Source organism: Dysidea avara, chromosome 3, assembly GCF_963678975.1.
Source record: "Dysidea avara chromosome 3, odDysAvar1.4, whole genome shotgun sequence".
Classification (NCBI taxonomy): Eukaryota; Metazoa; Porifera; class Demospongiae; order Dictyoceratida; family Dysideidae; genus Dysidea; species Dysidea avara.
Window position 1 is genome coordinate 41,526,256 of NC_089274.1, and position 24,266 is coordinate 41,550,521.

The following is a 24,266-nucleotide window of genomic DNA, read 5'->3' on the forward strand; positions in this document are numbered from 1 at the left end:
ATCATACTTGAAATGATACTTGCCTTTCTTGATAAAATAGCTGCATATAAGAACAGCAAATAGTTATGTGATTAATTAATTGGCAAATACACTAACAATAAGGCTTCCTCGTTTCAGGAGCTATTTACATAGTAAAGTAGTCAAGTAGAAAATATATGGTGAGCATTATATGGAGTTTACACATGTGAAACATTCAACATAGTGACTCATCACCCAGGGAGAAATGACTTGCAACGCTCTTGCAAGACATGCAAGCGGCTTTCAAGAAAAGGGACATTTTCCATGCAAGATTCTTGAAAATAAGACTGCAAGTTTCTTGCAACACTGCCAAGAATCTTGCAAGAAAAGGGACATTTTCCATGCAAGAATCTTGCTTGCAAGACTTGCAAGTCTTGCACATTCATTTCTCCTAGGCAGTCTCCTTTCTTTTGTTGACAGCCCAAGGTATCAATTCGCAGTAGTGTAATGGCTTTCTTTTGTTTGTAAATGGGAGTCATCCGTATTTTCCATCGTGAGTGGCACTTCTGCTGTTCTTCATTTGTAGTGCTGTGTAAAGGGTTGAACATAGCTGAAAGCATAGGATAATGGCCACTTCACTTTCAAGTCAGTAATTGATAGTTGGGACACACATTCAGACAAAACATTATTCTGGCGCCATTCTTTCTTTCGATGTGTTAAGCGCGAGTTCACCAGTCATAATAATGTTACAGAAAAGTCAACAAACAAGCATAACGAAAATTTTTAAGCTTGATTACGGATCATAGAAAAAGGGTAGGGAAACAAGGGAGGTCACCTACAGATTTATCCATAATTCAGTCATGGGTACACATTGAAGTAGGAATTAAATTCCACTAGTATATCTGCAGGAGTAGGCAACCTCCCTTGTTTCTCAACATTTTTCTATGATCCCTAATTGAACTTAAAATTCCTTATACTTGTATAATATATTTAATGTATGATACCATCTAATTTCAAAGGAGAAGTGTGCTTTGTTTTCTATAATGTTCCAAAGTGTGCTGTACTTTCCACAAAAAAAGTGTGCTTGCTTTCCTTTGTACGGCAATAAACCTTGCGTGAACATGACAGAACATAAACACAACCCACACGGAGGCATTGGAATGATCACAATCACCCCCAATAACAAAGCTGTTAATAATTTACCATTGCAATTAAAACAAATTAATAGCTGTGCATACAAATGTTAATAATTGGACTAAAATAATTATATTGCTTAGTATTAAATTTTTCACTAAATTGTCCACCATTGTACTGTATATCCAGAGAATTTTGGTTAGATTCAGTGGCCGCTTGATATTGATGCCTTAAACTTCACAGCATCGATGGCCACACCTCAGACCATACTCGTGAACAATTATTAGTGAGCTGTACAAACTGTCCATTATTCAAATACACTGTAACTAGTCATTCTCCTCATCACTACTAAACGAATTCTGGATCTCAAATTGTGTGATAACTTGACTACAAATTAACCTTCTGCTAATCACAAGTAGGTACTAGCTTTCTTGCTACCATCATGGAATTCAGGTCATTGTATTAATTGCTACTTTCTTCTTGATCACAACTCCAGATTTATACACTAAACCAGTAAAAGCACCACGAATGGTTGTGCACTATGGAAAATATGGCATTCGGGTGTGGTTTCAAGCACTCGGTTTTGCCTTGTGCCATATTTGTCGGTATTGCACTATCTGTAGTGCTTTAACTAGTATATATATATATATATATACATGCACACACAATAATATCCAACACTTCTATGCACCTGTACAGTAAAGCCTGTGTACTATGAACATGATTGGTCCTGATTATTACCCAGATAATCCCTTATTATTTAAACTGGCCTGGGAAACCAGGATACCTTAGGTGTCAACATTAACAGATTTCACTGTACTTCACTGAAGATTAGTCTAAACTCTATTCTTGTACTCTAGCTCTTTAATTACAAAAGACTCATAGAAATACTTGCCTAAAATACTGGCTATTGGAGTCCAAGGCTAATGCACAACACAAATCAAGATACACGGTAGTGTGTCGTGCGGCCCAAGAAGCCGGCGCGTAACACTCGTGAGTATATTGACAGGAAGAAAGAAAACGCAATTTTCGCACCTCCGTAGCTCTGTGTTTCCTTGATGAAACAAGACAATTTTTGCTGTGGACATGCCCTCCAACTGCAGCACTCCACATTCCAAATTTGAGCGAAATCGCTTCACGCGTTCCCGAGATATGCGACTTTAAAAATTGGCTCAGTTTCTTCGTTTTTTTTTCCTTCTTATTTTTCTTTTTCTTGTCGCACACTTACACAAACTGCTATAAAACTCGAACGCCATATCCGATTGCCTTGAAATTTGGCACACAGAAGGGGGATATAAAGGCGCATCTCGGTACCAACTTTGGCTGGAATATGATAAACAGGCAAAGAGTTATGAGCGATTATTCACGAAAAATAACCCCAATATGTTGTCACGCCTACAGGGTAAACCGTGTGTATGGGAAGAATCTGAAAATCGGTGGGTGAATAGGTTAACTATTGAACCTCAAACCTTTTGTGGTTTGAAAGAAATCGAGCTAAAAACCAGGAAGATACAACGAAAAAACCAACAGGGTGTAACAATTACGCAATCGAGATTAGCTAATAAAAAACGACTGCTTGCCACGCCTACCAGATAAACCGCTTGGGGTAATGCTTTGAAAATCGTTGTACAGATGGAGTAATCATCTTAGAAAGGATCATCAATGGTGTAGAAGAATCAGACTTAAAGCCACGGAGTTATAACACGAAATCCAACTTGGTGCAGCAAGTGCGAGATCGAGATACTCTAATAGAGCAGTCATCCTAATAGAGCAGTCACCCTGAAGAGAATTCAAGAGATCAGCTAGAAATAAGAAACCTGTATAGAGATCAGCTACACATAAGTCACCCTGTAGAGAGATCAGCTAGAAGAAGTTACCTTGTAGGGAGTTCATGCAACTATGGAAAGAGATAGTTCAGCTAGAAAAAATCACCTTGTAGAGTTCAGCTACAAAGAAACCACCATGTAGAGAGTTCAGCTACGAACAAATCACCCTGTAGAGAGATCAGCTAGAAGAAGTAACCTTGTAGATAGTTCAGCTACAAACAAATCTCCCTGTAGAGAGATCGGCTAGAAGAAATTACCTTGTAGAGAGTTCAGCTACAAAGAAATCATCATGTAGAGAGTTCAGCTGCAAAGAAATCACCCTGTAGAAAATTCTGCCAGAAACAAATTGCCCCGTAGAAAGATCAGTTAGAAGAAGTTACCTTGTAGAGAGTTCAGCTACAAAGAAACCATTCCGTAAAGAGCTCAGCTGCAAACAAATCACCTGTACAGAATTCAGCTACAAACAAATCACCCTGCAGAGAGATCAGCTAGAAGAAGTTAACTTGTAGAGAGTTCAGCTACAAAGAAACCATCATTTAGAAAGTTCAGCTACAAACAAATCTCCCTGTAGAGAGATCAGCTAGAAGAAGTTACCTTGTAGAGAGTGAAGCTACAAACAAATCACCCTATTGAAAGATCAGCTAGAAGAAATCACATTGTAGAAAGTTCAGTTACAAAAAGAAACCACCATGTAGAGAGTTCAGCTACAAACAAATCACCTTGTAGAGACATCAGCTAGAAAAGTTACCTTGTAGAGAGTTCAGCTACAAAGAAACCATTCTGTAAAGAGCTCAGCTGCAAACAAATCACCTGTACAGAATTCAGCTACGAACAAATCATCCTGTAGAGAGATCAGCTAGAAGAAGTTACCTTGTAGATAGTTCAGCTACAAACAAATCTCCCTGTAGAGAGATCAGCTAGAAGAAATTACCTTGTAGAGAGTTCAGCTACAAAGAAACCATTCTGTAAAGAGCTCAGCTGCAAACAAATCACCTGTACATAATTCAGCTATGAACAAATCACCCTGTAGAGAGATCAGCTAGAAGAAGTTACCTTGTAGATAGTTCAGCTACAAAAAAATCTCCCTGTAGAGAGATCAGCTAGAAGAAATTACCTTGTAGAGAGTTCAGCTACAAAGAAATCATCATGTAGAGAGTTCAGCTGCAAAGAAATCACCACTGCCCAAATTTCAAAGCAATAGCTCTTTCCAATCTGAAGTTATCAGTTGTCAAAGTTGGCAAATTGGATGTGTGTGGAAGACCCCTTTTCGCAAATCCGGTCACATATGTATTATATATATAATTTGTACATTTACTGATAAAATATTTAAAGTACATCTACTTCATCTTTTCTTCTTCCTGTAGTAAAGAAAAAAAACATAGGTTAAAAAAGTCCCAAAGCTGGCCATAGGCCGGCTTTGGGGTATACAAATACAAAAAGAAATGAAATCTAATCCAAAACAGCCAAGCTGTAAAAAAAGTGTGCGGCCCTCAGAAAGGCTATGGTGAAAAAAGATGTGAAATCCAAGGTGGCGGCCAAGAAATGGCTGTGATGGTAGGTTAATGGTAAAAATTTTAATAACGACAATTCAGGTGAATTTTTGTGCCGCTTACCTGAATTGTCATTATTAAAGTTTTTACCATTAACCTACCATCACTTGGCCGCCACCTTGGATTTCACATCTTTTTTCACCATAGCCTTTCTGAGGGCCGCACACTTTTTTTACAGCTTGGCTGTTTTGGATTAGATAATATATTACACACATACATGCACAACACAGCATGCCACTAACTAACTTGATGATGAGCTTTGATGATCAAATTCCAAACAACGATTAAACAAGCCTGGAAGATTATACAAATATTCCCAATAATGAATTTGAAGAGAAGGATAATGAATGTTATATTTGTATGGAAATTTCTTGCTTAGGAAACATATTGGAAGCTTCACCCAAGCTGTCACCTCAACTGCTTGAGAGTCAGGATCACTGTAAAATTATCATTTAAAGTAATACATTACCAAAATATATACTTACAATTGATACCGCCATCCATTAAAGAAAACAACTTCCCACTCCTTATTTTCATAGTATCCATGACGAATGCTCAGGCAACAATGGTCATTCCAGTTCCAAATGTAACTTGGAACAAGCAGGTGAAAAGTTACCTGAAAACTAGAGAACAAAACAGCCACTAAAGTGTGTATAGTAACAGTTATATTAGTTGGGTCAACAGATCACTAGCACATATTAAATTTTTAAGTTGGATTAGGGATTAAAGTTTAAAACAAAAGAATAGCAAAAAAAAGTAGTGAAAAAAGAGGGGTTACCTATAACCTATCTGCAGATACACTAATGGATATCTATATCTAATCAAAAACAGCTAAGCTGTAAAAAAAGGTGCGGCCCCAAAAAGGCCATGGTGAAAAAAGATGTGAAATCCAAGGTGGCGGCCAAGAAATGGCTGTGATGGTAGGTTAATGGTAAAAATTTTAATAACGACAATTCAGGTGAATTTTGTGTTGGTGGCCTTTTTGGGGCCGCACCTTTTTTTACAGCTTAGCTGTTTTTGATTAGAGTTCACTTCTTTTTGTGTTTGTATACCCCAAAGCTGGCCATAGGCCGGCTTTGGGGATTTTCTTTTCTTTACCACAGGAAGAAGAAAAGATGAAGCAGATGTTAAATACTTTAAATATTTCTGATTTTATCAGTTAATGTACAAATTATATATATATATATATATATATATATATATATAATACATATATTTATTACAGAACACTCTACACGGTGGTTTCTTTATAACTGAACACTCTACAAAGTGACTTCTTCTAGCTGATATTTCTACAGGGTGATTTGTTTGTAGCTGAACTCTCTACATGATGGTTTCTTCGCAGCTGAAGTCTCTACATGGTTGTTTCTTTGCAACTGAACTCTCTACAAGGTGGCTTCTTCTAGCTGATATTTCTACAGGATTTGTTTGTACTGTAGCTGAACTCTCTACATGATGGTTTCTTTGCAGCTGAACTCTCTACAAGGTAACTTCTTCTAGCTGATGTCTCTACAGGGTCACTTGTTTGTAGTTGAACTCTCTACATGATGGTTTCTTTGTAGCTGAACTCTCTACAAAGTAACTTCTTCTAGCTGATGTCTCTACAGGGTCACTAGTTTGTAGCTGAACTCTCTACATGGTGGTTTCTTTGTAACTGAACTCTCTACAAGGTGACTTCTTCTAGCTGATCTTTTTACAAGGTGATTTGTTTATAGTTGAACTCTCTACGTGATGGTTTCTTTGCAGCTGAACTCTCTACAAGGTAATTTCTTTAGCTGATCTCTGTACAGGGTGAATTGTTTGTAGCTGAGCTCTCTACAAGTGACCTCTTCTAGCTGATCTCTCTACAGAGCGATTTGTTTGTAGCTGAACTCTCTACAGGTGATTTATTTGTAGCTGAACTCTCTACATGGTGGTTTCTTTGTAACTGAACTCTCTACAAGGTGACTTCTTCTAGCTGATCTTTCTACAGGGTGATTTGTTTGTAGCTGAACTCTCTACAAAGAACTTCTTCAAACTGATCTCTGTACAGGGTGAATTATTTGTAGCTGAACTCTCTACAAGGTAACTTCTTCTAGCTGATCTCTATACAGAGTGACTTGCTGGTAGCTGAACTCTCTACATGGTGATTTCTTGTAGCTGAGCTCTCTACAAGGTGACTTCTTCTAGCTGAACTCTCTACAGAGTGATCTTTTCGTAGCTCAAACTCTCTACAGGGTGATTTGTTTGCAGCTGAACTCTCTACATGATGGATTCTTTGTAGCTGAACTCTCTACAAGGTGACTTCTTCTTGCTGAACTCTCTACAGGGTGAATTGTTGTAGCTGATCTCTCTACATGATAGTTTCTTTGTAGTTGAACTCTCTAAAAGGTAACTTCTTCTAGCTGATCTTTCTACAGAGCAATTTGTTTGTAGCTGATTTCTCTTCAGGATGATTTGTTTGCAGCTGAACTCTCTACATGGTGGTTTCTTTGTAGCTGAACCCTCTACAAGGTGACTTCTTCTAGCTGAACTCTCTACAGGGTGATCTTTTTGTAGATGATCTCTCTACAGAGTGATTTGTTTGCAGCTGACCTCTCTACATGATGGTTTCTTTGTAGCTGAACGCTCTACAAGGTAACTTCTTTAGCTGATCTCTCTACAGGGTGAACTGTTTGCAGCTGAACTCTCTGCAGGGTGATTTAAACGCTTTACAGGGTGATTTCTTTGTAGCTGAACTCTCTACATGATGGTTTATTTGTAACTGAACTCTCTACAAGGTAACTTCTTCTAGCTGATCTTTCTACAGGGCGGTTTGTTTGTAGCTGAATTCTCTACAGGGTGATTTATTTGCAGCTGAACTCTCTATAGGGTGATCTTTTCGTAGCTGAACTCTCTCCAGGGTGATGTTTTTCAGCTGAACTCTCTACATGATGGTTTCTTTGTAGCTGAACTCTCTACAAGGTTACTTCTTCTAGCTGATCTCTCTACAGGGTGATTTGTTTGCAGCTGAACTCTCTACATGGTGCATAGTTTCTTTGTAACTGAACTCTCTACAAGGTGACTTCTTCTAGCTGATCTCTCTACAGGGTGATTTGTTTCTAGGTGAACTCTCTACAGGGTGACTTGCCTGTAGCTGAATTGTCTATCAGATTAACTGGTTGTAGCTGAATTACCTACAGAATAACTTGCAATGTAATATAATTGTTTGATGGAGTAAGTTATAAACATAGCCGAATGCTCTATTAGGGTGACTGTTCTATTAGAGTATCTCGATCTCGCATTTGCAACACGTAGTTGGCTTTCGAATCATGACTCAGTGGTTTGTAATCTGATTCTTCTGTACTACTGCAAGGACTTTCTATGATGATTATTCCAGCTACACACCGATTTTCAGTTCATTGCTCTAAGCGGTTTGCCAGGTAGGCATGAAAACTAATAGTTTCTTTATTCATAAAAATCGATTGCGTAATTGTGACACAGGTTGGGTTTTGTGTCATATCTCCATGGTCTTTATCTCGATTCTCTTCAAACCACAAAAAGGCACTCCAACGATGGTTACTCCATCTACATAGCAATTTTCAACTCATTCCTTCAAGGGGTTTACCCTGTGGGCGTGACAGACCTTCAACCTTATTTTACGCGAATAATCGATTATAACTCCGTGAATGTCCATCGGATTCCTACCAAAGTTGGTACTGAGATCCACCTTAATGAGCCCTTCAAGTGTGCCAAATTTCAGCCCGATTGGAGCACGCATTCGTGTTTTATGGCGAATTTTGCAAAGTGTGCGAAATAAAGAAGTAGAAGAAGAAAAAAATGAAGAAATTAAAACGAAATTTTGTTCGCTCGTATCTCGGAAATGGCTGGACCGATTTTCTTCAAATTTGGTATGTAGACTCCCATAACTGGCCGGCACGTCTGTAGCAAATTTGGTTCCAATCGGATAAGGGATCACAGAGCTACATAGGTGTGAAAATTGCGTCTTCTTTCTTCCTGTTAATATACTCACGGTGTGGCGCGCCGGCTTCTTGGGCCCCACGACACACTATCGTGTGTCTTGATCTGCAGGTAGGCAACTTCTCTTGTTTTGCTACTTTTCTGCTATTCCTTGTTCCACTACTTTTTAAAAAACTGTTTGATCTTCAACCTTTCTAATCTTTCCCTCTACTTGTTTGTTTAATTTTATAATTAGTTATGACTAATGAACATTATATGGCATCAAATGAAAGAATGATGCCAGGCACTCCATAAACTTAATTTAGCATGAGTGCACCTCCAACAATCAATTACTAAAAAGTGCAGTGACCATTACGCCTCATTGTCAACTATGTTCCACTCGTTACACAGGGATGCAAATGAAGAACAGTACCAGAAGTGTCTCTGCAATCACTAAGGGGAATATGAGTGATAAGCATAATAGCTACTACAGCCGCAGGGAAACCATATATTGTCCTACTGTGAATCAACATCTTTCATTCTCAGCAAAAAGAAAAGGAGGACAAAAGTAAGTCCGTGAAAAGTGTATTGTATGTACTGCAGTTGGCTAAGACACATCTCAGGACGAAGTGACATGGAACAGTGAAAAAATCAATGCCCGTAGCCTTCGAGTTATGTTTGGCTGATGACATCAGTTAGTTAATCGGTTATTCAAGAATTTTTTAAAATTTCATAGAAACTTGTTGGAAAGATTTGGGGTTGCTCTGAAGACATTTTTTGGCTTGGTTATGCTGAACAAATACCACCAAACTGTTTTGAAGGAATACTGAGACTGTTTTTTTGGGTGATTTTGAAGGGCATGAAAGCCAAAACTACACGATCCCTAGTATTAGGTATTTTAAACTAGAGTAGGGACAATGTAGTACCGATAAAAGTACTTAAACAAGGCTGGATTGGAGTAGTACGTAATGTAAAACAATAAGAAGTGAATATCCCTACTGTAATACGGAGATCCTATAATCAAAACACACAGTAGGGACCAGCGTTGAAACCGGGTCACTACTGCTGACCCGGATGACCCACTGACCCGGATAGCAATCCGGGTCAGACCCGGATTTGACCTGGATGTTACCCGGATTAATTAAAGCCGAGGCGTATGATAAGAACTATGTTTCAGCTAGTCTTGAGCGAGCAAGCGAGACTACGTTTTGAGCATTTGATTCGTGTTGAGTAAACAGGGCGGATCAAGACTTTTAAAAAGGGGGGTCAGGGGCGGATCCAGGAGCTGGCAAGGGGAGGGGCACAAACAGGCTAAGTTGCAGGTGGTCGGGGAGAGCCAGATTCTCTTGTTATACTTGCTGCATTATTGAAACAGCAAATAATCACCTCTTAGCAGCATCTCACTGTTGACTTTTATCGTTTTGGCCTTTGCAAATGGTTTTGAAGTCTTAACACAATAAGAGGCGTTTAGTATGCACGAAGGTGCTGGATAACAATTTTTCACAGCTAGTTTGACTTTGGTTTACTTTGGTTTCAGGTCAGTTTGTAATAAATGCTAAATAAAATGTGCATATTTTCATGAGTTTTACAAACTGACTCGGATCTTGGCCTGACATAAAGTTTAGTATTTTAATCAGACTCAAGTATGGCTGGCTCCTCCACGGGGGGGGAGGGGCATTTGCCCCAAATGCCCCATCCAGGATTCGCCATTGGGGGTTCCACTTTGGAATTGCAACTTCACCCTAGCTGTAGGATGAAGACCAAAAAAAGAAGAAAAAAAAGGTCATCACCTACTGACAATAACTATCCCTCACCACAGATACCCTCAGTTTCGTGCTACATACTGCACTTACTAATAAATGGGCATGGCTGAGCGTATGTTGGTAATGCAATAAGTGGGCATGGCTCACGAAAGAGCTACGCAATAGCATTTATAAGTTCCCACGTCGTCAAACGAACAATTTCATTTCTCACGTGATCCAATCCGGGTCAGACCTGGATAATTTGTAAACCGGGTCGGACCCGGATGACCTGGAAAAAATGTGACCCGACCCGGTTTCAACACTGGTAGGGACATTCACCTCTTATTGTTTTATAGTATCTAGACATTACATACTACTCCAATCCAGCTTGTTTCAGTACTTTTTATTGTAGCAGTGTTATATTGTCCCTACTCTAGTTTAAAATTCCTATTTTTTCTTACACTTGTTTGTGAACATAGCTACCCACACATATGTAATACAATTCTAGTTTTAATCATATTCATGAGTGAGGTCATGATCTGCAGCAATCATGAATCTAATAATCCAATAGTGTGAATTCATGATTAATGAATAAGAATTAGACAGATAATGGTACAGTGGGCATGTACGTTATTTAGCAGATTTCACCATGGATTCAGACATCAAAGACAAAGAAAATACCATTTTTTAATGTGAAGAAGACATACCGGATTCTTCCTTGGGTGGTCAAGATGTAGCAGCATCCAAATTGAAGCGATGATTACGGTGCAGAAGAGCATCAATAAAGGCTGTTTTAGTGATAAGGTATGGTTACTAACATGTATAATTTGTGCATTACACATATACTAGATGTTTCTGATGAAGTACTTCATCACCTAGCTGCAACAGAAGGTGCTTGTGTGCCATATGGTTCATAAGCTGTATGAATACTATGTGTACTGAAAATAGTCTTGGAAAGCTTATCATGTTGTTGGGTGTTTATTTAGGGTGAAAGCATATATAGAGAATGGATGGGCTCACCATATAATAAATCCAGATGGCCACAGTCAAAGCAGACAAACATCAGCTGAAGTTGACTGCAGTGTTTCACCACCGATAACTGGTTGGAAAAACATCAAAACTACATTTCATTCATCTACTGAAGTGCCCAACTTTTCTATCAGCAACACTGAATTATTTCATTAAAAGGACAGCTGTCGATGGTAAGGCTACCAATGACTTCAAATCTATGAACTCTGGTGAAGGTCTATTCTGATGTCGCCATGTGAAAGCTTTGTCAGTTACAGACAAGGAGGGTTAGGGCTGATTGCCATCCTGAGATGGAGAAAGCCAAGATGTACAAAATGGTGATGTCACTTTGCAGAGGGTCTTGGAAGGTTAATTCTGCTATTTGTGGTTGCCCAGCTGGAAGGGGACCTGCAAACATGTAGGAACCTTGTGCTATGCTGTAGCTAACTTCAGTTTATTTTGGACAGTTACCAGATTTTTTGGCCAGTAAGGTGTAAAGCAAGCCAGCCCCAAAGAAACACACGCCAATAACTGTTGACCAACTCAAGCTCACAAGGAGAGATTTTAAGCAAACCACCCAGCCAATACCTGGTATGTACAATCTCTGCCCTCTTTCTGTCCTTCACTAAGGGTGGTTAATCCTCAGGACAGTGTAAATCTACGCTTATGTTTGTTAGAGATTGATCATTCCTGTGACATACTTCAACAGCTAATTTCATCAAAAGTGTACTCAAAACATGACCACACCTGCTGCCATGTTGATTTAGAAAGACTGAATGATCCCCCTCCCATAAGTGACCCAGTTGCAGTGAGTCCAATACCAGCAGTGACAACTGAATAGACAGCCAGTTCTATTGTTACTGCATCAGAACATTTGAAAATTGAACGTTTGAAGATTAAATCTTTAACTCAAAGTCAATCTGACTATGGAATGAAATACAAGCAAAGTGCATCACTGGTTCCAAATGTGGTAAAATACGTACTCTGCCAATATCCTAAAACAGATGCACTTTTGAAGTCAGTGCTGTACCCTAGTCTCATGATCAACAAGCCAGCTCCAATAAAACAAGTAATCGAAAATGAAAAGGTAGCTAGAAAGTAACAAGGACACAAGGGATGATTGTGGATTTATTATAAGCGTATCAGTAGTGGATATATATGTATGATATTAATTCACAATCTGAAACGTCAAGCGTGAGGTTTCTAGGGTATCTGGGGATATATTACACCATAAGGATTTGCCTGATATACACACCCAAGCCCAAAGGCTGCAGGAAGGGTGTAGGCAAATGACATACCACCCGGGGCTGATTACTAACCTAATAGGTGAAAGATGATTGACCCTATTAGTTTATACAAAAGTATCTAAACATCAGTTGTTGGATAAAGGCGTGGGCTATGGTACTCATGAAACATTTTTCATATGCTATACAACCTGTAAACAATGCTTTTCTAAACAAGCAATCATGGGTTTCACTAGAATGGAAACCGGAAACGGAGAGTGGAAATGGTCGAATTGTTATATATGTGTATCCTAGAGTAAAACCTCACATAGCAGTAACCTCTTAAAGACCACCTTTTTACAAATATCACCTCTGTACAAAGACCACATTGTAATTGGGTTCTAAAAGATAGTTAAGGCATATGTGATGATTAGACCACTTCATGGTCACCTTTATAAAGTCCATCTCTTTACATGGTAATATTCAAACATGTATTTCGTCACTCACAGAAAGGGGTCGGGCAGTTGGAAACTGGAAATGGAAACGAAAAGTGGAAATGGAAAACAGAAATGGTTGAATCATTATCTCACATGGTGGTAACCTCTTAAAGACCACCTTTTTCAAGACTACCCCTGTACAAAGACCACATTGTAATTAGGTTCTAAAAGATAGTTAAGGCATACACTATGATTAGACCACTTCATGGTCACCTTTATAAAGTCCACCCAGCCTTTTCACAAAGACCACCTCTTTACATGGTAATATTGAACCATGTATTTTGTACTCAGGGTCACCCATATTTTGGTCCACACTTCACTCAAGTCATCGCTTAGTTTGTACCAGAATGTGTCATAACAAAAATAGTCCATGCAAGGGAAATATAGCTAGTCACTACAACCTACTGATCAACAAAAAAGAAGCCTCATAAGAAGATGATGACTTTTAGAATTATTTTAGCTGACCTATCATGAAATGACTGATGTTTGGAACTTAGCTATTATTACAATGTGAAAAGGTGGTCTTTGTAAAGCGGGTGGTCTTTATAAAAGATGACCATGAAGTGGTCTTATAAAGTCAGTATGCCTTAGCCATCTTACAATGTGGTCTTTGCATGGAGGTGGCCTTTAAGAGGTAGCCGCTAAACAAGGATTTCACTCTAGGGTACATTTACATGACGATTTGACTATTTCCGGTTTCCATTTCCACTTTCAATTGCCTACCTATTACTGACCTGGAGATATCTTGTCACGTGGTTGAAATGTGCTATATAGAAAAATGATCCCCTCATTGTGAGAATGATTACTCAGTGATAAACTATGAATACTAAGCCACATAAATACTTATTCCTTCAAGAGAATGCTATAATGGGACTAAACCTAAACCCAAACCCAACAATGTAAAACCTTAAGCAGCACAATGTATTTTATTGGTTTACAGGTCCACTGGTATCTTGTACCATATACAATCAAAGGCGGCTAATGCTTGGTGCTTCAACATCAAAGGAATTTGTGGGTCAGAGCAGTATTATGATATCACCCTGTAGTCAGGGAAATAAAAAAAAATTATGTGAAATATAACCCTATGGTTTCCTTTGATCTGAGGTGTCAAAGTGATATGATACGTCAAGATGCAAAATTACAAATATGAATGGAAATAATGATCAAGAGTTTACCTGTAAAACACAGAGTACGGAAGTGTACTTGCTTGTGGACACATGTACGCACGCACAGTGACTGACTCACACACACACACACACACACACACACACACACACACACACACACACACACACACACACACACACACACACACACACACACACACACACACACACACACACACACACACACACACACACACACACACACACACACACACACACACACACACACACACACACACACACACACACACACACACACACAATCAAACTTAATTATTATGCTTACTGATTTGTCACTCCACTTTGACACTGAACAGGTATATGAACCTAGAAAATTAAATTTTAAAAAAAACAAAAAAAACATAAGACACGTTATTACCTTATAGTTATAATGTATAATGTAAGCATTAATGCAGATCCATGTTCAATGTTGCTTGCTGCATTAATGTTGAGTATCCATATGACATCACACTGTACAATTTCCAGGTTATCTTTGTGAAAATGGGAGAACCAAAGAGCTCTGGCAGCAAGAAGAAAGTTATGCTACCATTTTCGTGATCAGCCATAGTAGTGGCACAAATGGAATAAACAAGGCCACTAAGTTCATTGGTTTGTACTAGAGTTGCAATGATACAGTGTTTAGACGTATCGATATATTGCCTCTGGTGTATCATGATACAGAGATATATTGCACGATACAAAGTGGATTCTAAACAATGGTCTGTATCATTTTTTAAGGACATAAGTGAGTTTTTATTTCTTTGAGAAGCATTACATACAACCATTATGTACAATATTTTGATTGTAAGCCATGTTAACAAGCCATGGTATGCCGATATATCACGATATGCGATATATCGATACGGTTTGACTTTGTATCGATACAGCAATATTGTCTTAAAACGATACGATACGCGATATATTGTTGCATCTCTAGTTTGTACTGCTGAGTCAACTCAGCACCCTTTATTCCACTCTTCAAATCAGTATAGCACAATTGCATAGTTTCATTTCCCTAATTGGGGATCTTCAAGGTTTTCCTCAAAAACATGACATCTAGTAACCATTACTACTTTAGAGGAAATAAAAATACCACCCTGACCTGAGGTATACAGAAAAGAGAAGCTCGCATAACGAGGGGTAGCCAACGCCCATGCAAAAACTCTACATGCTATATGAGAGTCACAATATTCAAGTATTTCAAAAATTAAAAAATATTCGCATATACAATATAATTCTAATTTTGATTATCATGTTTTTGCTAATACTTGTGCAGAAAACACCTAAGAGAGTAGCTGAAAGATCAGAGGAACTTTAGAAGAGATGCAGGTGTACTTTGCACTGTTGATTTGAACCATTGTATAGAGCAGTGGCCGTAATTGAATTTATGAAGTGATGGAAAATGCAAGGTTCGGGATTTAATGGATTTCTAATTGGATTTCTCAGATAGTGTACGAGAGTCCCAAGATGCCTCATCTAATTTTTTTCCCTGGCTAGATGGACTGCCCTAGCCCCACCACCCCCAGCACTAGGTGTTAAAGTACTGGGCAGCTGGAAACACCAGCAATCAAACAAGGCCACCAGACTCCAAAAAACCCTCGGAGCAGGCCAGATCAATATTTGATGGTGATGGACCACAATTCGAAGAGCGATGACCTCTCAAGCACATCACTGAAGATCTTAAATAAGTAATGCTATGTTTCTCAGCCAATATAGAAGCAAGCTTCCTAAAAACTGCTGTAGCAGTGGGCCCCATGCCACCAGTAGCTGCAAACAACAATGGTGAAAAGCAAGCTCTCTCAACCCCTCTAACACGCTCATCATATGCCCGTCGTTTCTCATGTTCATGAAGCTGATAACGTCTGGACAATTAGGAATGAAAATGGGAGCGCTCAAAAAGGTTAAACACCCGGACATCAAAAAACGCATGCGACCCCAAAAGTCCCTGGCGACAACATCAATAATTATGCATTCAAATATTACCTTGTCATCATCACTAGTTGCAGTACTCTCAGGGTGGCTTTTCCCATTTCCTGTAGTTGGTGAACTTGAAGGATGAGATGCTGTACTGTTATCATGACTACTAGTGGGTGGAGGCGACATGCCAGATTGCTGGGTGTGTTTCACACCAGTATCATGCCCAGATTGAGATTGTGACAATGCCACTGAATACAATGAGGGAGTTGAAGTACTTCCCTGTTGACCTCCATCTGAAGGCACAACGCTCGTGTTCGTTTCAGAGTTTGGTACAGACGAAGTCGTGACAACAGGTGGTGCTTTATTTAATGCATTACTTGAGACTTCTTCATTGCTCCCAATCGTGCTCTCAATATTAGAGGGAACACAGTCAGAAACTTGTACTGGCGGATGAGGTTCGCTATCAGCCGCCTTGCTAGCTGGTCCAGTGGGCTGGGTAGTTGAGGGCTGGGTGACGATGGCTAATGGTGCTGCGCACTCACAACAAAACTTTTTCCGTGGAACAAGTTCTTTACACCGGGAACAAGTTATTAAATTATCTGTTTCTTCAGACATTTTTATCCTATCGCTACCGTTTAACAGAAGGTCTTCCGAGTATCCTCCATTCCGGTACAAAGTCTAGTTTTGGGAATACCCTCCAAACTTCCTAGAATTCACGTCAAATTCCGACAACGCAATACGATGTCATCACTTTCATTAAAAAGATCAACATTCGTTTTACGGTAATTTTAACCTTCATTTAGCCATATGATTTAGCAGTCAACTTTAAATGTTATCACTTGTAGTCTGAAGATATGCTAGACAACTCCATAGGTTAATTACCGGTATGATTGTCTTGATAGCTAGCATACACAGTTCAGTAGTAGTCTACGTAGCTAAACTAGTCAACCAGAAGAAATCATGATTGATGAAAATATGAAAAGTGTGAGCATGTGAATCCTTGGGCAACATGCAATCACAATCAGGACTATGAATGGAATCAATGTGGGCATGGCAAGGAAGAACAAAATACAAAAATATATCATAAGCTACAATATTATACATACGTACTTAATTAGTGTGCCACTCTTTACATTCCCTTGCTAGAAGAATTCTTCTAGAAGCCATTATACTGGCAGAGGCAGCATCAATCATCTAGACATTTCTTGATGGTAGACTTTGATGTATTATCTTAAAGTATATGGAGCGCTGGAGTAGTGTACGGTATTGAAATACAGGGTGATTAGCCTTAGCAGTAGGCTATTGTTTTGTTCACCCATGTAGAGTCCATAAGTATGGTGGCCGGTTCCAGGATATTTCTCGGAGATTTCTTGAAACTTTCTCAAAAATTTCCCAAAACTTTCTCAAAAGTTTTACAAATTCTCGAAAGTTTCTCAAAACTTTCTCGATTTATAAATCACTTCCCAAAAGTTTCTCAAAAACTCCTCAAAAATTTCTTGCTCTTTACTGGGCAAATAGCTATGAAATGTAGGGAACAGAGAAACGACCAACTGACAAAAGTCATCTTGCATCTTTGCAGCATTGCTCAGATCCCTTCCCCTAAATGTTTTTGGAAGTATGTCAGCTCCCACTTTCAGACTAATTTCCCATTAAAGATTTGACTAAATCTGAAGGTTGTGTGGTTGAATCCGACAGAGACAAAGCTAACACCTTTAATAAGTTTTTTCCAAGTGTTATTACTGTGGAAGACTGCAGTTCATTTCCTGAGTTTAGCATAAGCATTGATGCTCCTGTTTTAGAATATGTACCAATCTCACCTGAGGTTGTGTATACAAAAATACGTGACTTAAATCCAAACAAGGCTGATGGTCTTGATAACTGGCCACCCAAAGTCCTCAAGGAAATGGCAGATCAGTTATGTATTCCTCTGACCGTATTATTCACTAAGTGTCTAAGTTCATCCACACTACCAACTTCATGGAAAAGAGGTCATGTTATACCCATCCATAAGAAAGGAGACCATCATCTGGTTGACAACCACTGTCCTATAACGTTGACCTCAATTATTGGTAAGATATTAGAATTCATCATTAAAGATCATATCCTTAACCATTTTATTAATAATGATGTATTTACATCCAACCAACATGGCTTTATGCCTGGCAAGTCTTGTGTTACACAATTACTTTATGTTATGCAACTCAGTGACTTTGGACTAAATTTCTTGACCTTGGAAATCCAGTTGATGTGATCTATTTTGATTTTCGGAAAGCTTTTAACTCGGTACCTCATGCTAGGCTTCTATTAAAACTTCAAGCTTATGGAGTTAGAGGTAATCTATTGAAATGGATCGAAGATTATTTGGCCAGTCATCAACAGAAGGTGATTGTGAGAAATGAGGAGTCAGAGTGGTGCGATGTGATTAGTGGCATCCCTCAAGGGTCAGTTTTGGGACCTCTTCTGTTTGCTATCTATGTTAATGATTTACCCGAGACAGTTAAGAGTTTAATTTTTCTTTTTGCTGATGACGCTAAACCTGGTCCAGCGCCTAAGCCACAAAACCATTCACTTTTTGATAAAAACACCAATTTTCTTATGGGATTGTAGCACGTGTACTAAATGATTTTAGAAGGAGAGGCATGTAAAAAGTCCTTTGGAACCATATTTTTTGGACCTTGACAATAAAACTATTAGTTAAGGTGCTAAGACCTTTTTTTGTGCACTTTTGGATAAAAGCATGAAACTTGCCACATAGTTTGTATGTATCATAAAGGTTAATTTTTGATAGGGAGCCACCTCAGATTTGACATTTGGTGACTTTTACACCCAATTTAATGCTTTAAAATGGTCAGTTTTTTATCTGTCTCACCTATAAATGGTTCAAAATTCACAGACTTGGTGTCAAATTAGTGCTCTTGCTCTGAAGAGTATACACTAAAATTTAAAGAAAGTCTATAGCTTTTACTATTGCAAAGTTATAGCCATTTATAAGAGCAAAAAGTAAACTTAATTTCTCCTGTCCACACACATCATGCAGTATGGTATTTATACATAGTGCATGTTTGTATTTACAACATAATTATTAGTTGCTGAGTTAGATATGTGATATCATTTACAAATGTAAGATGGAACCTGTCATATAGTGACCACCTAGCTTTGTTAAAAGACTAAGTTAACTTCAAGATATAGAATACAGTAAAGCACACTGCATACTTGTCTACATAAGATAGAACACTTGGCTAAAATGGTGCTGATGCCTATGGAATATAAAATAGCCAGTAGCTACACTGAAGCATGCAGTAAATGTTTAGTTGTCACCCTATAACAATGCCCCATTCTATGTGTATTCTTAACACCAAGCATTATTTTGGTGTGTTGTGATTGGTAGTACAAGTAATGCTTACTATATAACCTGATGCAATAAGATAGTAAAGGATATGGTGGTTTATTTAAAATAGCAGTATAAACATCACTATAGCCAAACAGCATTATAATATCTGCACATATTGATCACTCTGCACATATTGATCACTCCTATTGACATTACATAGTAAACTGTACAAATAAGAATTAAGAAAACTACTAAGTTACTACATTCCAGACAATTTATTTTAAAATGTACACCATAAATAGTCACACTACTTTAATTTTGGATAAATGTTTTGATTTTAAAACTTGCACCATAACCAGTACCTATATATGGTATGTATGAGCAATAAATCAATTTTACTTCATTTAGTTGCCTGTGTAGAATTTTCCTGTTATATATCAGTTACCGTATCACCCATTATTTTGCTCAAAAACCTGTGTGCGGATGTTGGATTATCAAGCAATATCAAACAGACAAAGTCTTATTTCATTGGTGCAGCAAACGGTGTCAGATTACAGAGATATTCTGGATTAGATACAGGTGTTGAATTAGAGAGGTTTCACAGTAATAGTTTTAAAATATATAATAAGAACAATGTTTATATAGTATGATATGCACTAATATACGTACTAAGTTGCTATTGTCAGGGGCGGATCTAGGATTTCAGAAGGGGGGTGCTAACATGGACATTTATATATGTGGCAAGAAAGTTGATACAACTAGTGTGCAAAGCACACTCAGCATGCTCTATCTAGGGGGGTCTGGGGGCATGCCCCCACAGGAAAATTTTGATAATTTGGCCTACTGAGATTGAATTTGGTAGTAATTTTGAGTGAAAAATGATGTTACTTTGTTTATGTGATACAATCAAAGGGAACAGCCAGTAGATAAAATTCAATCTTAGTCTAACATCTTAAAGAACTAGTAGTGGAAACGTATGGGTATCAACTGCACATGATCAAATTTAGTGTTTTGAAGCAGCGTTGAAACCGGGTCGGGTCATCCGGGTCAACCGGGTCACATTTTCTCCGGGTCATCCGGGTCTGACCCGGTTTACAAATTATCCGGGTCTGACCCGGTTTACAAATTATCCGGGCCTGACCCGGATTGAATCACGTGAGAAACGAAATTGATCGTTTGACGACGTGGAACCTATAAACGCTAGTCGCGTAGCTCTTTCATGAGCCACGCCCACTTATCGCGTTACAAACATACGCTCAGCCACGCCCATTTATTAGTAAGTGCAGTCTGTAGCATGAAACTGTGTCCGTTTCTGTCTGCAAGCTTACGTGGAGCCACGCCCACTAATCGATTAATGTATGAGTTGTATGTAGTCTAGGTCTAGTCTTGATTATGATTATGATGTGATTTGGGTTGAGGCTTAGAAGCCTTTACACCCTACACCCATTCAATTACATATATATATATATATATATACATACATAAATTAGATGCAATGAACAAAAATTAACTATGAATATAACTTGCAGCAGGATATTAAGTACTTTTGTGAGCCACACCCATTTTAATATATTATTGGGAAATTGCAATACTAAGTATGTATGAAGCCACACCCAATTGCTGTCTGTAAACTCACAGTAGCTACGTGGAACCAAACCCACTGACTGATTTTAAATTATAAACTTACCGGCTTAGTTATCACATAACTACTCGTTTACTCAACACGAATCGAACGCTCAAAACGTAGTCTCGCTCCCTCGAGAATACCCGAAACATAGCTCTTATCGCGCGCCTCGGCTTAATTTAATCCGGGTCAATCCGGGTCACATCCGGGTCAGTGGGTCATCCGGGTCAGCAGTAGTGACCCGGTTTCAACGCTGTTTTGAAGTATAGCATAATTTACAGTGTCATGGCTCAAACTACACTAGCTGCCCAAACAGTAGAGAGGGTAAGTATGAGTGGAGAGGGCAAGTAGACTCACTAGTGTGTGGGGTGCATGTGCACTCAGCATGTATAAAATTCTCCGGCTAGGGGGCTCTGGTGACATACTCCCCTAGAAATTTTTGGAAAATGGCTATCACAAGATTGAATCTAGAAGCTATTTTTAACCAAATTTGGGTACAAGATGAATGAGTTCAGTTGGACGTAATTTAACTAATTTTAAATAAAAAAACATAACTATACATGGTTTCTTGCTATTGGATTTTAAGAAAATGTATAATAGTGGCTTGCATGTCAAAGAGTGTGTAGTTAATTGAATGTAAAGTCATGGAGAATATTTCAAACACAGGATTCAATATAGCCACTGTTCTAGATCTGCAGTGCAGGTTGCTATTTCAATCTAACTTTTAAAATGACGGATCCATCCATCACCATAATTGTTTTGCAACTAGTCTACAAATACAACTAGTTATTGGCCACAACTAACCCCTTTTTAGCACACAATGATCATGAAATTAACATAAATGCTGCAGTATCATTTGAGCTTAAAATTGATCATGAACTTCAAGGGATTTGATAGTGCAAACTCCAGAAGCTGCTAGATTTAGATAAATGTAGCATGGGATTTGATCAAGCAAGGGGAATGAAAACAAACAGCTCTCAGATGTAGGGATGCGGCGATTATGCCGGCATAATTTCGGGCATAATAAGTATGTGTGGGAATCAGGAATTATGCTAGCATTTTGAGGTGATTATAAAGCTTTAACAGTAGGAACATCTGCAGATTGCACAATTCCGTTAAAAAAGATCGAGATACTCTAATAGAGCAGTCAGAAACTCTAATAGAACAGTCACTGAATATTATTTACTCTAATAAAGCAGTCACATTGAAATGAAATACTCTAATACAGCAACCAGCTAAAGAATTCAAGACTATTGAAGCTTAAACATCAATGAAAATGGCCTGATACAGCAATGAACTGGCATTATTAGCCAATTATAGTGGCATAATTTTGGGAATAATGGGCAATTCTCAAAAGCATAATAGGTGATTTTTTGAGCACTGCTCAAAAGCATAATGCTCAATTTTTGGAGCATAATAGCCTCATGCCTACTCAGATGTCACAGCCTTGTGAACGTTATAAATGCTAAGAAATTTACTATTACATAAAACTATTGTTTTACTTGAAAGAGAAGCATTTTAACCAAAGAATCAAGTTTGTAGCAGAGCCTGAAAACACTTAAACTATTTGACAGAAAAGGTTGTTTTCAGAATAGATTTTCAAGTAATGATGTTTATACAATTTAGTACATACATTAAAGGTATAAATCTTTTACCTAAAGTGATTGGTATATGGCAAGATGTTTGGTACAATGGTGAGGGTAGCAGTGCACAGGTCTAGAAGAATAGCTTTAATTTTAGCTTACACTCTGGTAACTTCTTGAAATTATAATTCTAATGCTGGATGTTCTATTAGAGTAGTTGACTGTTCTATTAGATTATTTCGATTTTAGCAGCTTCTAAGGTAAGACTTACTCCAAAAGTATAACATTGAACCCTTCTTAGTAATTCTTGGATATAAGATTAGCTATTCCCCTTGCTCTTTCCATCTTTTCATTACCCATATATGTGTATAAAATGCAACTGCACCTGTACTACAGCTTCTGGAAGCTTCCTAGCTTGCTCATTGTAATATTTTGGATGGGGGGTGCTTCAGCCCCCAAGCACCCCCCTAAACCCACCCTTGATTGTATAGGGTGGTTTCAAATAATCATCAGTGATAGATACTAAACATTAGTGATACTAAATATTCATATTAAATCTAAATAGTCTACAGCAGAAATTCTGCAATTGCGAACTTTAGTCTACAAAGCATAAGCAATTGTCTTCACTATGACAATTCAATAAAAGTAGAATCCAGAAAGCTTAGTCAAAATGTGTGAATTCATACAAAAACATGCAGCTAAAATTTAATGGATCAAGAATTTGCAAAATTTACAAAAATTGTACCTCGTACATAAACCCGCTATTCAGAATGATGACCTGCATGGGCATGTAACCCATGGCAGTCAATTGATCTATCCCTAAGTATCATGCCTATTTAACATGTCAAATTGTTATACAGAATAAGTACACTTTATGTAACAACTTTAAACAGGGTGTGGGACCAGGTGTTCTACAGACCTTCAGCACTTGTGCTGTAAAGTCTTAATAATGTCCATTTGGTTCCACCTGGGGTACTTTGAGATAATAAGTCACTCTCTAGAGTTCCTATGGATACATATACATGAAATTGAACATCCTGGCTGCCTGGCAGACTCCTGTAAACGTTTGAGCATTAATCGGATGTCTGCAGATTTGAGGCTGCCTAGGTCATTCCTGTTGTTTGAAAAGGTGGAGAAAGGAGAAAAAATCCATGACTGGATTCCAGTCATTGATTTTTTCTCCTTTCTCCACCTTTTCAAACAAAACAAATTTCAACAGGCTGTAGGACCGGGTGTCCTATAGACCTTCAGCACTTGTGCTGTAAAGCCTTAATAAAAAAATTAAAAAAAGTATTGATAAAGTAAACCTTTTTTCTGTACATATTTCAAAATTGTGCATGGGTGGGAGACAATAGTGGCTTATTTTAGTTTAGTTTAGTTTACCACAAAAAAAAAACATTTTAAATTTAGAACAGAATAAGCTATAGACTTTCTGTAAAAACCAACTTATTCATTAGGGCCAATGCTTCACTTTGACACCAAACTTGTGGATTTTGGATCTTACAAACATAAAATAGAGACAAAACTGACAGTTTTTAAACATTAAATTGCCTGTAAAGGTCACCAAAGTTCATATCTGAGGTGGCTCCTTATCAAAAAATAATCTTTGTCATATGCACAAACTTTTTGCCAAGTTTCATACTTTTATCTAAAAGTGCACAAAAAGGCCTTTTTAAAGGCTTACAACCCTGACTATATTTGTTTACATGAAAAACAATCAAGTTTAAAGGCTGGATCTAGTATTAGCTAGTCCAGTACAAAGCCTGCAGCTGTGACATGATGGCCTATT

The 24,266-nt window shown here is 38.2% G+C and overlaps 1 protein-coding gene across 1 annotated transcript in view; it reads right to left on the reverse strand.

Annotated features, from left to right (window-relative positions):
- LOC136251027 (E3 ubiquitin-protein ligase rnf213-alpha-like) overlaps nt 1-16,593 on the reverse strand; it is a 101,913-nt gene extending 85,320 nt beyond the window's left edge. Inside the window, exons 1-4 of the mRNA XM_066043408.1 lie at nt 16,006-16,593; nt 14,309-14,349; nt 4,954-5,091; nt 4,715-4,905 (exon numbers count right to left, since the gene is read on the reverse strand). Of these exons, the coding sequence (XP_065899480.1) occupies nt 4,715-4,905; nt 4,954-5,091; nt 14,309-14,349; nt 16,006-16,554 (919 nt within the window). The 5' untranslated portion in view covers nt 16,555-16,593. The remainder of the gene's footprint in view (nt 1-4,714; nt 4,906-4,953; nt 5,092-14,308; nt 14,350-16,005) is intronic.
- Nucleotides 16,594-24,266: the final 7,673 nt, after the last annotated feature.